The sequence below is a fragment of the Camelus dromedarius genome, chromosome 2, assembly GCF_036321535.1.
Source record: "Camelus dromedarius isolate mCamDro1 chromosome 2, mCamDro1.pat, whole genome shotgun sequence".
NCBI lineage: Eukaryota > Metazoa > Chordata > Mammalia > Artiodactyla > Camelidae > Camelus > Camelus dromedarius.
In genome coordinates this window covers 73004597-73018608 of record NC_087437.1, presented here as the reverse complement: position 1 = coordinate 73018608, position 14012 = coordinate 73004597, and the positions used below count along the sequence as shown (strand labels likewise).

The following is a 14012-nucleotide window of genomic DNA, read 5'->3' as shown; positions in this document are numbered from 1 at the left end:
CCCGCAGCCCCTGCGGCGGCGTCCGTCTACGAGCAGGAAGGCGGGAGTATCGGCGGGCAGTGGAGGGGTGGGCGCCGCTCGGAGGGGCAGCCCGGGAGGACGCGGGCCAATCGGAGCGCGCTCCGCCAGCGGCCAATCACCGGCCGCCTAGCCCGGCAAATCTGCCCGGCAGTGCGGGGCGGGGCTGCCGGAGTCCGGGTGCCGCCGGTTACACTTCTGGGCGCCTTCAGGAAGCCACAGGGCCGGGGGAACCTGGGCTGAGGAGCCGGGGGAGGGATAGCAGGCAGGCCCGGCGTATGTGCCAGCCCAGAGACACACACAGAAGTGTGAATCGGGCTGAGGATGCTGCGTCCGGGCGCTCACATGTGTATAGACCCACCGGCGTGTCCATATGCCGTGTGGGCACCTGTCGTGTGAGTGGCTCCGGGCGTGGCTGCTTGTAGGACGTTCAGTTTCTGTAAGATTTAACTCGAGGAGCCCACCTTCCCCCGGCCCCAGAGGGGGAACCTAAGAAGTTTAACGGAGCCGGGGCTGAGCAGATTAAGGGAGTGGAAGAGCAGCTGGGCCGGAGAGGGTAGGGACTGCGGGTGCCGGGGGCCAGGGAACCTATTTGCCCCGTCTACCCAGCGGAACGGCCTTTTGGCAAGACTGGCGTGACAAAGGTGGCTCTGAAATGCTTGAGAGCCCGGGGCAATGATGATCGCTGAGTGAGTGGCGCTGGGCTGAGCCTGGGCAGTTGACTGACAGAGAGGGATGCTAGCTATTAGGAAGGTAAGGAGGAAACTCAGGATGGGGACCATCTGCTCCCCCAACCCCAGCGGGACAAAGACATCATTGGAGGTCTGCAATGCCGACTGGATGGCCTCGCTCCCTACTCACCTCCACAACGTCCCCCTTTCCCATCTGGCAATCCCAGGTATTCTATTCCTACTTGTTCCCACTGTGTTTGCTTCTGCCATTTTAGTGTTGTTAATGGGTTGGGCTGCTTTTCTATTGTGCTGAGAAAATAATTGTCAGTGACCTTAACTAAAACCTCTTTATTTCCAACCAAAAACTTAACACTGATGCGACCGCTGTAAAGAGATTTAAGTACACTGCATCATTTGCAAAAGGGACTCAAGAGAATGAAAGCACTATTGTTTGCTGTTTGGGTCTTTTTGTTTTATTTTTACTCTACAGACTCATTCTAAGAACATTACTTTCTTAATGTGGGGACCAGGGTGTGTGAGTGGTGCATTACTTGAATCACTTAGAGAAAAAAAGGAGAGATCAAGGATGATGAATAAGAAGTCATGAACAATTTAGATCTGGATCAAAATTGATGCTGATAAGTATTTCCCTTCTAATTTATCTGACCTTGGATAGTGGAGAAAGAAACAAAAAACAGATTAGCATTAAGAATAGGTCCAGAACTAGGACTGAGTATAAAGACGCTTATTTTTGTTGTTGGAAAAGCCAGAAATAGAGAATGCAGGCTCTCATCACAGGTAGTCATTAGGTGTGATGAGGTGGTGGTGTTTGAAGCTTCGCCTATATTTAGACAGGTGTCTGCCAGCTGATCTAGAACCGAAGCCTTGAAAGGCACTTCTGCATCAGCCACTCTCTCTCTCCTGGGGGTTTTGTACTGTAATACCACTCGCATTAGATTTGTTAAATGTATCCTCTTCCATCCACTCAAAAGCTGGTTAACACAAGGTTTCTAGGGAAGGAGGTTTGGACTACAGTAATCTTGGTCTCATGTGCTGGGCAAAGTCCTAGATTCTGTTACTTGGAAAGCAGTCCCAGGAGCAGGAGATGGACCACTGCCAATCCTTTCTCTCACCTGGAGACATAACAATTGACTTCATCCCTGGACGACCAGACAAACTCCCAAGCAGCCCCAGGAGCAGTCTGCTTTTTGGTGGCAGACAAGATGACCTCATGCAACCCCAGATCTTTGCTTTCTATGCAGGAGGAAGAGCCGTGCTGGCAGCCTTCCCTTACTCGCCTCTTCTTTGGGGGCTTTTCCATGTTCATTGTCCTCTTGGGCTCTTGTTGCTTTTGAGCAAGGAGAGGGTTGCTGAATCTCTTTCTAGTTATGGTCACTTGTGTTTTTATCAGCCATTGACTACAGCTCCTTGGGAAATGCCAGATGGTCGTGCTTCAGAACAAGTCTTTTCCATGCTTAATTGACGCCTGTGGAGTCATCACTGACATGATGCACAGGCCTCTTGTAACATGAGTCATTTGTCTTCAGGCTTTCTGATGGAATTGTTTTGTCAGGTAGTACAGCAAGTACTATGTGTTTGCAAACAGAATGGCATCTTAGGCAGGCGCTAAATGGCTCTATCATTCAGGGCACAACCGGGTAGGCTGGGGCTTCCTCCTTCCTGTGGTACTTTGGACAGTCCAGACCATAGCAGCAGCTCAGCTCACCGCCTGGCTGTGCACTCTGACTCCTTGACTCCAGAAAGGGTATTTGTTCTGCCACCTACAGTGTATCTCCCAGTTAGTAGGATTGCCAGAGTTTGCAAATAGCAGGGCCTGCTGCTGTAACTGGAAATTCTCTGATTAGCCACCATGGAGAGACAGAGGAATTTGTTCACCCTGATTTGTAAAGTCCAGTTCTTCTAAGCAAAAAGAAAAAAGAAAAATGTCTTTGACTCCTCAAAAGATGCTGCACTCACGATGTGAATGCCCTCTTCCCGGCAGCGGGAAGGGACATGTGTACAGGTATATATAAGCTCAAGACAGGAAAATCACACTTTAAGTGCTAGCCATTTATGGACGCCCACTCCGACACGGCTTTGTCGCTAGTTCTCTTTTCTCTACCTCCAGCTTAACATTCCCCAACTAGCAGCCAAGTTCTTCCAAGACATACTGAGAGATTCTGAAACTCAGACAGCACTCACTAAGTGGAGGCCACCGTCATCCTCCCTCTTCCCCTTCCTCCTCCTCATCACCTTCAGCACAATAGCTGTTATTTACTGAGCACTCCCATGCAGCTCCGAGGCCTGTGTCACCTCGACCCTGAACATCCTCATTTTAGAAAGAAGGAAAGTATCTGCCAGAAAGGTTAAGTCATTTTCTGCAGATCACACAAATGGTAAATAGCAGGACTAATAGTTAAGCCCCTATGTAGCTGGCCCCAAACCCCATGCCCTGTCTCTGTCCTTGGGAGGCCTGGGGAAGTGCACAGCGGCAGGGAGGGTGGGGGAGAATTCTCTAACTGAAAACCGGTTTTCACAGTCTATCTCTGCAGCAATTGAAAGAATTTTTAAAACTAGGTGGTCTTTATCTGAGTGACATATATGTCACTGGCCAGCTAGATAGACACATAATACGTGTATATATTATGTATCTGAGTAACATAAATATATAATATTTCCCTGTTATGTATATATATATATATATATTGCTGTTCAGCATTGGAACCCAGTAAGTTATCCTTATTTGGAGTTGGAACCCAGTAAGTTTTAAATTCAAATGTAGTGCTTACACCTACTATTCTGTGTGTGCATCTGTGCTTGTGCGTGCCAACCCAGGGCATCTGTGATATTGGGTCAGCTCTGTCAGGGTCGGGGTGGGGCGGCAGTGACCTGGGAAAGGGCAGAGAAAAGGCAGGGTTCCGGCATTAAGAGCAGAACTGGGATGGAGTGAGCGCTCGGGTTCGAGTGCCTCTGCTGCATTTGCCTCAGTCGTGATGGGAGAGAGCAGGTGTGAACGCGCATCTCTCAACATAGCCTTGATGTATTATTTTACCTCCGCAACTGTTAAGAACACCTGTTAATGACTAGTGTCACCCAAATACACTGGCATATCTTGGAGAAGAACCTCAGGACAGTTCTCCCTGCTGACTGCGTAGAATGTTTGGAGACCTTAAGGGTGAAAAATCTGGAAACTACAAAAGTCTAGTTTTTAAATTAAAACTTTAACCTCTACAAACAATTTTGCTGATGTTAGTGAAAGCATGGTTTTCTTCATGAACAAATGGACCGATAGGAAAAAATTTTTCTATAGTGTATACTGCTTTTCAATGAATTTTTTTCTCTGTATATTTTAATGCTATTTCTTTCTTCTTCTTTTTTTTTTTTAACCGTGCATTTCCCCTTCTTTTTGTGAAGGGTAAACTATGCGGCCTATTGGAAAGAGCCTTGAACTTAAGGATCTGGAAATTTGATATCGGTGACTCTGGCTATGTGATGCTGAAACATTATCTGAATTTCTCGGGATTTAGTTTCCTCATTTGTAATTAAAACATTGGATTAAATAGGGAAATGTAGAGTCATTTCCAAGTGAAAAATTCTTTGATTAGTTTGAAGGGGTTTGTTTGGTTTTTGTTTTCTTGCCTGTCTCCAAACATAGAAGAATGATGGGGTCATTTTAGGTCTGAAGGCCATTTTTTTATGCCTCTTCAGAACAAGAAATTAATTTTGGCTTGTGCAAACAAAGACTCACTATTGCCAGAATGAAGCAGGGCTTTCTCACTTTAGCATCCTAAAAGGGACTAGAGTAGTTTAAACTGAACAGGCTGAGTACATTTTAAGAAACCTCCATGCTCAGGCCTGTGGGAGACGCAAAGGTGAATCAGGCATCAGCCCCGCTGTCAGAGGCTCTTATAACCTAGTGCTGGAGACACACACACACACACACACGTATATACCTTCACCATACACAACTTAAAAATCTAATTGGGGTAAGTATTAAAACAGAGATATAAATAAAGTACCATAGAAGCACACAGAATGGAAAGATTAATTCCATTTTTTAGGAGTAGGAACTACTTTGTTGAAGAAATGGCATTTGACCTAGGATTTGAAGAACAGTCACAATTTCAAGGAATATGGCTCTGGGATCAGGGTTGGGAAGGGGGCTTTCCAAGTGAAAGAAACCACGTAAGCTAAGGGGTGTACACGGGGAGTGACCCCCCTCTGCTGCCCCTCAGTGACGCGTTGTTAACATCTTCATCATAGCACTTCCCCACACGTTGTTATCTCTAGGTCTCTGACTTCCACATCATCTGTGCACAGCCTGACGTGGAGAAAGTGGCCTATTCCCTTTGTAATCCCACGTCCTAGTACAGGGGAGCAGCTTGGGCATTGGTGACTGTTGAGTGAATGGTTTAGTGCGTGAAACCGGAGAGTAAGAAAACTGGAAAGGGGGCTTAGAGCCACCATCCTTTTCAATGGTGACCGGAGCTAAACCGAATAGATTGGTTAGGTTCCCCTTTTGTGAATACCATATGAAGTGCTCTGAACAGTTTTCAGTCCATTTTGTGTTATCTTTGCATACTCTTCCTATAGCTCTAGATAAGGCTTGTTACTGAGCCCTATTAGAAATGGAATTCTGAGGCAGAGTAAGATGGTCAGAAGGGTCAGAAGCAGAGCTCTGGTGTCACTTGTGCCCTGGCAACAGTTCTTTTCCCCTGTATCCTTTCTGCCTCCCTTCTTTCCTTGTCAGATGTGAGCGTGTCATGTTTCCCGTCTGGCTGCAGCCTAGCCTGCTCTCGTTTCTTGTTCCCCTCTTCCCCCTTCCTTCCACTGACCTGGCCTCGGCCCCAGCCTCTCCCTTTCCAGGGCCAGCCTTGCTCAGACGCTCCTCACTGTTCTCTGGTTCCCAGGCCGGTTCTCTGCCCTCGTTGGCTGATGATACTCTACTCCCTTCTCTCCTGTTCCACTTTCTGGAATCCTGTCCTTTTTCTGGGCAGTCCTGCCTTTGACCACTTGGTGATTTCTACAGCTCGTCTCCTGTGCACAGGTGTGACAGGAAACAAAACCACCATGGGGGCAGGACGTAGGGAATCACCACTCAAATCTTGCTTCTGGAGGTTGGGTCAGCTCTGGTGCATGCCACAGAGATGGGGACCCAGAAGGGTGCAAGATGCATTGTGGAACAAGAAGTTTAGGTTAGCCCCACTTTGGGGATCTCATGAGCCATGAGTTGGCCCTAGAGGAGACTCATTCCCCTACAGAATCTGAGGCTGTGGAGAACCAAGGACTGCTGACTCTACCAGGGCTGACCCAATCAAGAAAAAGAGTCCTATGGGACCAAAATGGTCTCTTAAGTGGAAATAGTTGTTTCTTGTTATTATTTTTCATTTTTTTCTCTGGGTAGTCACGGTGAGGAATAAAAAGAGGCTTTGATTTGGTATTTGCGTTAGTAGGTTTCTAAGAAGGTCTGTCTCTTCCCGAGATCCTTTCCCTGCCCCATTCACATAAAAGCCACAAGGAATTCAGGAATCACCCGTGTCTATAAGATGCAGAATCCTGGATTGGTTTAGATTATTCATGCTAGAGCCATACTGTCTGGATTTGAATCCCAACCCTGCCCCTCTTGACTCTGTGACTCTGGGCAAGGTACTTAACCACTCTGCGCCTCAGTGTGCTCTGTAAAACAGAGAGAATAATGGCATTACCTCATGCAGGTAGTGTGAGAATTGAATGAATTCATATAGCAGAATAACAGCAGTCTCTGTCACAAAATAACCTGTCTTTTTTAAAAAAAATTAATCATGATGGTCATTTATTGAAAGCCTGTGTCTGGAACAGACAACAGCAACAGCAAGGTGCAAAGTGCAGTCTGTACCTTCAGGTAATTTGCAGTCTAGTTAAGGAGCTGACCTTCCCATTAAGCTGTGTGGCTCCGAGTCCTCCGTCTGATCAGACCAGGATGCGCATCCCCTCAAGGGGACTTAGAGTTGGGGAAGGATACCTGGAGGGTTGCCCAGAGGACCAGGGGAGTCTTGTATGCAATCTGAGGGCAGCTGATTACGAGAGCCAGAAAATCCTCTTTAGCTGCTTTGTCCTCCCATCCCAAGTTCAGCTGTCACACTTTGCCATCTCCAGACATCCAAGGCCTTTGGGGAAAATTTAACTCTCTGTGACAAGACCATATTGCTGACTCTGCTTCTGCTCTCCCCATGGCCCCATCAGTTACCCTCCTAACCCTGCCATGTTATTCCTAGATCAAGAGTAGGAATATTACAAAATGCTTTCCTTTAAATGAATCTTTTTGCATATTTGATCATGCCCTCCCCAGCCATGGAATAGTGATACATATGTATCACTCGCCACCCCCCCCCCAAACACACACATACTACCCATCACCCAACGCACACTGAGCCATGACCTTAGCCTCACCCTCAAGAGAGCCCAGATTCTACTGCCTGCTTTTGTTTACCCTTTATAAGGATCCTGCCAGACAGGCCCCCTAACATCTCAGATCCTAGGAGCCTGCTGCTGTCACCTGCACGCTGCTGTTTCAGCACACTTCTGACTCTAAGGATTTGGTGTCTGACACGTGCTCTGAGCTGACCTCTCCTCCACGTGTCAGCTCAGCCCCCCGTCTCTCCCTGGCCCCTAAGAGCTTATAAGTACAGACGCACTAGAGGGAATGGTGGTGAAATGCTTTAGCTCCTGTAACTTTGCTTTTGGGAAAAGCGCAAACCACTTTATAAATGCTGACTAACCCTAATTAGAGATCCAAACCAGGCCTGCAGAGGAGGGAGTATTTATAGACATTGTCATAGGTGGGTGTGTTTGTGTGTGTGAAAAGAATTTGAACACACGTCAAGAACCAAATTTAGGTGGAGGAGAACTGTGACTAAATCTGTTTGAGTATTTCCACTTGTGGATAAGGAGGAGTCCTGACACATTCTCACATCTATAGGAATGTTATATTGCTGAACACCCATGAGGCTCAAATAGGGGGATGGCATTACTAGGCCGCTAGGTATGACCTGGATCTGGCCACAGAGGCCTGCACCGCTCTCGGGGATATCTAGGTTCTGTTCTCCATGAAACATCGGCAGTCTTTCTTGGATTCATTGTCTACTAAGCAGCTGACATATTCTAAGAGACTACCAGGGTTTTGAAAAAAGTTTCTAGTTATTCTAGAACTATCATCTAGAAGGTATTATGTCTTCTCGGAGAAAATTCTATCAGTATGTTTTTCTCTGTACAGACCTGACAAAATCTAAATAAAAGAAAAAGTAGGAAGTCAGTTGCACCCCATAACATGAGGCGACAGTCTGCAGTAACTGTGGCAATGAGAAATCCTGGACTCTGGGAGACTGTTTTACAAACATGTATGATCTGAAGGCTTATCTACTGAAAGCAGTATTCTTAAAGTACAGTTGAAACCAGATTTTAAAAAATGAACAGATAAAGGTGAAGACAGCCTCCCTCCCTCCCTCTCTCCCTGGGTTTACGTCTAAGTGATTGTCCTGGCAGGAGGTGTCCCTACAGAGCCTCATAAGAACTAAATGAACACGTTGTGTCAGTTTAACTAAAAAAAATTATTGGTGCTTGTTTACTCTTTTTGCTTCTTTGGGTTTCTCATCGCCTGTATTTTCAAAACGTATTTATTTGAAGGAAAAGTATTTATTCAAAGGGTATTTATCAAGTGCCCTTTTATGTCAGGTACTGTGCTAAATTAAGTGAATATGGAATAAGATTCTTTTCCCTGGTCTTCATGAAGTTATGATCTTAGAAGAAAGCCAAAATTCAAACACTATGGAGAAAAATGCATAGGGTTCAGTAACACTCAGGGAACAAGTGCCTACTCCACTTCTGGTAGGAGGCGGAAAGCCTGGTAGGTTGGGCTTCCGAGAGGGGCTGACCCTTGGGTTGAGTCATAAAGAGCAGTTAGTAAATATCCTGGTGTTACAGGTAGAGAGAAGGGTGGTATAGTGCGGAGGTACCAAGGACTGAGAGAGAGGGTGACCTTGAGGAAACCCAAGCATAGATTTCACCTAAAGAAGGTAATGAAGATGACTCTGGGAAAGTAGGCTAATGAGCCACGTGTCATGCCAAGACTTAACATTAAATGTTATCCCAAGGCAAAAAAGCAGCCATGGAAAGGCTTGGTCAGCAATGGATTAAAAGCCCTAAAATAACTGCATAAGGGTGAAGAGAAAAAAAATGACCCATCAGTTCTTAGGGATGCAGAGTGGTAATATGAGAAATTCATTATTTCTTTTATTCTATTTAATACATCTATGTTGATTATCTTCCATATGCCAGTCCCTCTCCTAGGCACTGGTGATCCAGTGATGATCAGTACGGACATGGTTCCTGCCTTCTCCAGTCTAGTTGGAGAAATGGACATTCAATCAACAGTTGTAACACAATATGTAAGATGATAGGGGAGGGAGAGATTACTGTTGGAAGAAGCATATAGCAGAGATATCTTAACAAGACTTGGGAGTCCAGGGAGGCCTCCTGGAAGAAGTGATAAATACACTGCAATCTGAAGAATGCAGAGGAACCAGCCCCCAGGATAAGAGGAGGGAGGCTGGGCTTCCGAGAGAAACAATATGGGTGGAGACCTCAAAGAGAGAAGATGGCCCATTCAACCAACCAAAATGGTCACACTTAGTGTAAGCAAGGAGGAGAGGGGCAAGGGGTGAAGTGGCAGAGACTGAGAGGTCTCATAAGCCAAGTTAAAGTGATTTAGCTTTACCTGCCCAGGTGTGGGGAGGGTGCCAGGCAGGTGAATGACACGGCAGCTTTGTGTTTTGGAAAGATCACTCTGGCTGCAGTCCACAAAAGGGGTTGGAAGTGGGAAGAACTGTAACCAAGGAGACCACTTAGGTTGCTGATGAGGTCATCCGAGTGGGAGATGATGCTGACCTGAGAAGGAGAGTGACTGTGGATGAAGGGAAAGGGACAGAAGCAGGAGATATATAGGAGTAAGTATCAGCAGGACTTGGCGATTTGTTGGAGGGTAAAAGAGAAGGTACAACTGTCTTGGGTGACTGGGAGAAGGACGACGGCATTCCCAGAAAGAGGGATACAGGAGAAGGAGTAGGTTTAGGGGTGATGGAGGGAAGCAAATACACTTAGTTTGGAACATGCTGAGTTTGAAGTACCTGTAGGACATATCAGAATTGGGAGAAGGGATGGAGAACTCCCTGTGGAAATGATTTCAGAGATAAATCTTACATTTCACAATTTGCCCAAACCCCTACCCTCATTCACAGCTACTATTAAGTTCTATTTAAGATGATTTGAGTTTGAAATTTGTGCTTCATTTTTTTCTGAGTTTGAAATCTGTGTCTATATATATATATAGATTTGAACTAAATTTTTACTTCTTTCAGGAAATCCATCCTGAATTTCTAGTCCCAAATAAGTGACCTTCCCAAGCTCATCTAGTGTTCTGTGTGCATTCTGCATGAATTCTGTCATTTCTTGTTTCACTGTTTCCCCTCCCATACTGGCAACTTGGGGGTGGGGTTGGGTCTAGCTGTGTGCACTACACCACAAACCAGCTGCGAAATGGAAGCTGTTATTCCTTTACCACATCATCAAATACCATTTATTTCACACACTGACATCCAGGGTTACACGAAGGGGCTTAATAAAAGCAGGAGAATTTTGTAGTAAAATGTTTAATGTCACTTTTTCCCCTACCCTAAACATCTCCCTGTTTTCCTCCTAAACCTTCAAAGTAGTCCTTTTTTGTGTGTTAAACCTGAAAGGCTGTTAAAACTTGGTTATCACAAAACTGAGAAGGCTCATCAGGGGATGACCAAGTGCCCCTTGTGAGGTATTACTTTACCAAAGATGATGCCATCTGTTCAGAGACAGAGCAGGGGGATAATTAGAAAAACAGAGGAAGAATCTCTTATTAATGAGTTACCTATAACAGTATCTTATTTGGGGATTAGAGTCTATTGAACATTTAAGGAAGAGAAAGTCTTTCAAAGAAAAATAGATACCTAGCTATACCTAGAGGGCTTTAAAATGCCTCCCACGGAATTAAAAACCCTTTGACTCACATAAATCAGAGGCCTTAGGGGCTGATAGACTATCCACGGCAGTAAATTCCCCTGGCGGCCTGCAGAGTTCTTGGGAGGCTTGCCTCCCCCTTGAAGCCCTCCAGGACACCTTAAGGCCAGGAGTGGGACTGTCTGGACAAGCCTTTAACCAAAGACACTCACTTGCATTTGTTTTTATATATACGTATTTCATCTGGCAGCACTCCAGGCTGAAAGTACCCTGGAAAGCTCTGATTTACCTCAACTTTTTCTAGCTCATTTAGCCAGTTGGGCTAGACCAGGACCAGCCCTCTGGATTCCCAGGCTGATGTCTGACCTCAGCCAGTGGGATGCCCCTTGGCTTCTCAGCCCAGGAAAAATATGTTGATCAACATCCTCTGCTTCCACATGTTCTGCCTTGCTTCAGAACACAGTTGCTTTGTTGCACTGTGAATAATTATGAATTAAATAGGCAAGTGATTAAAAATTAAATTGTCCACATGGCCCTGTCAGATTTTGCTGGCAGTTTAATGGTTATTAATACTCCCCCATATACCCCATGGAAAATAATCAAGTCTGATGGATGAAGTTTATCCCATTGGGTTAGCAAGCTTTAAAGATATTATTCTTTGGTTTGGGAACCTGCTAACCAGTCCCCTGATCTTGAACCTTGGGCCCATATTGGCTCTGTTTTGTATATCCTAGAGATGCCTCAGCCTTTCTGCAATGGTCAACATGGAGTCAAGTTCTCTACAAATGCTGACTTTTCCCAAGGACTTAACTTCAGTGCATGAGACAGGAAGCCCCAAGGAGATGCTATTATGAGATAATTTATACACACATAAGTTGCAGGAAATCTATTCTCCGGGACTTTTCCTTTTAAATTGTTTAATGCAATATTTTATTCTAGCTGCTCCTTTCGTCATCCTTTCTGGTTTATTTTTGTCCTCTGTGTTTTCTAACACATTCCTCTTCATTGACCCAGATAACTCAAGATAGAAGGACAAATGGGGATAAACGGAACTGGGGGCATACAGGTGCTGGGGGAGAGAAGGTGCGGAGAGCGAACTCTGCCTACTTAAAGAAGATGAATGGACCAAAGAGAAGTTGGGGAAAGGATCAGGAGAGCTGGGCTCATCTGCCCCAAGCAACTCTCTAAACAGCTGTTCGTTCAAGTAAGCGAGAGTGCTTGCCCTTATTCTATATACGTGTGTTCAGCACCTACTATCTGCCAGAAACTTACCAAGTATGGGGATATGGGCGTGAATTTGACATGATCCCACCCTCAAAATCTAAGAGTCAGCTGTCAGTGACAGACATGTAGATAATCCAAGCCAGTGTCCCAAGTTCATCAGGTATGAATAAGATGCGGTAGAAACACAGGGCAAAGAGCAGTTAAATCTGCTTGATTGAGTCACAGACAAATGACCATGACCTGAGTTACATACAAGTAATTAACATGGAAAGACAAGAGACAATGAGGTTGTTCCCATGTTCCCGGGGACTCTAAGGGTTTCTTTCTTTTTTTTTTTTTTAAATAAATCTTTGGCTATGTTCAATAACCATAAGGCCCAATTCTCGTACATATTTTTACAAATAAGTGTGTTCTTAGGTCAGGCCACAGAAATATTGTAATATGCACAATTACAATCTGTTCAGATCAAATTTATTGCAATATTCATAGAGATTAAATACCTGAGTCATAATATGAGGTGCTTTTGTGCAAAAGCTGCCCTAAACATCTTCAGATTTAAGGACATGTTCATTTTTATGTCTTTTCTTACTGTTTTTTAGCTTATATCTATCTTTAATTTTTATTCACATCGGAGGCAGTAGAAAAAATAGTTCAGGGTATGGGTTCTGTGTTGGTGGACTTAGGATCACATCCTAGTTACTAGTCATGTGACTTCAAATAAAACGTTTAACCTCTCTGTCACTTAGTTTTCACATCTGTAAAATAGAAATAATTATAGTACCTATTTCACAAGTGCAAAGAGGAAGCACAATCCACAAGAGCACCCTCACTCTGACACCAGTTGCAAGTTTGGGGGTCCTCAAGATCATCCTTAGGTTCGATAATTTGCTAGAAGGACTGACAGAACTCACCAGAAGCTGCTATACTCCATTACCATCTTTTACAGCTAGAGGCATAGACTACAGCCAGCTAAGTGAAGAGTCCTAGAAAGTCTCAAACGTGCAAATTCCAGTTGCCCTCTCCGCTGGAGTCATGGACAGTGCTGCTTTTCTGGTATTGATATGTGACAGTATGCACAAAGCACTGCTAACCTGGAAAGCTCGCCCTACCCTTGGTGTCCGGAGTCTTTGTTGAGGATCCACATGGCTGATCTCAGCATTCAGCCCCCCAGGCCAAACCTGTTCCTGAGTGACTCAATCCTCCCCACCATAAATCTCATCCTTAGACTTTTTGATGTGGCCCCAAGGCTCCCAGGTAAACAAAGATACTCTTATCAGGCAGGATATTCCAAGGGCTTAAGAGATTACCTCCCAGGGGCCAAGGACAAAAGCCAGACCTCTGCCTGGGCAAGCTTAAAGTCTTTACTACACAACAAATGTGCTTAGGAATTAAATAAAGTAATACATGCAATGTGTTTAGAATATTGCCTACTACAAGCCAAGCATAAATTTTGGATATATAGCTATTATTATTAGCAATCCTTTTTGATTGCCTAGTATGTGCCAAGCATCACACTAGATACTATAGGAAATCTTTAAAAAATTAACAAGGTGTAGTTTATAATTTTGTAGGGGAGATAGTAAGGATCAAGTAAAACCAATAAAAGTAGAAAGAGGTGAGTACCACAGTAAAGAAACAAGCAAACTGTGCCAGAGACCTAGGGAAAAAAAGAGGTTCCTTCCAAGTAGGGGTTAAGGGACAGCTGTGGCAGGAGGGCACCTGGGAGCTGCACTGAGGGAGGCAGGATTTCCATATGGGGAGGAGGGCATTCCAGACAGAGGGAACCACACGAGTAAAATTAGAGATGGGAGAGCAAGGGCACCTTCAGGGAACAGAGCAGGACTGTCACTTACTGTGACACGAGAAAGAAATGGAAAAGGACTAGACATACAGACTGAGAGAGGTTTTCAACGTGGTGCTGAGTGCTCTAAGCTTTATCTCGTAGACTCTAGGGAGCCAGTGACAATTTAGGGCCGAAAGAAAATGTGCTGTCTCTTTTCAAGTCTCCAGTCTTTCAGCATGATCCTTCCACAACCATATCATCCTCCCTCCCAATACCCCCTATTTCACTTGGCC

The 14012-nt window shown here is 45.0% G+C and overlaps 1 protein-coding gene across 1 annotated transcript in view; it reads left to right on the top strand.

The window, feature by feature from the left end:
* The first annotated feature begins 233 nt into the window (after positions 1-233).
* The window catches only part of PLCXD2 (phosphatidylinositol specific phospholipase C X domain containing 2), a 46943-nt gene continuing 33164 nt past the window's right edge, over positions 234-14012 (top strand). The window contains exon 1 of the mRNA XM_010985079.3: positions 234-916. Within this exon, the coding sequence (XP_010983381.1) occupies positions 754-916 (163 nt within the window). The 5' untranslated portion in view covers positions 234-753. The remainder of the gene's footprint in view (positions 917-14012) is intronic.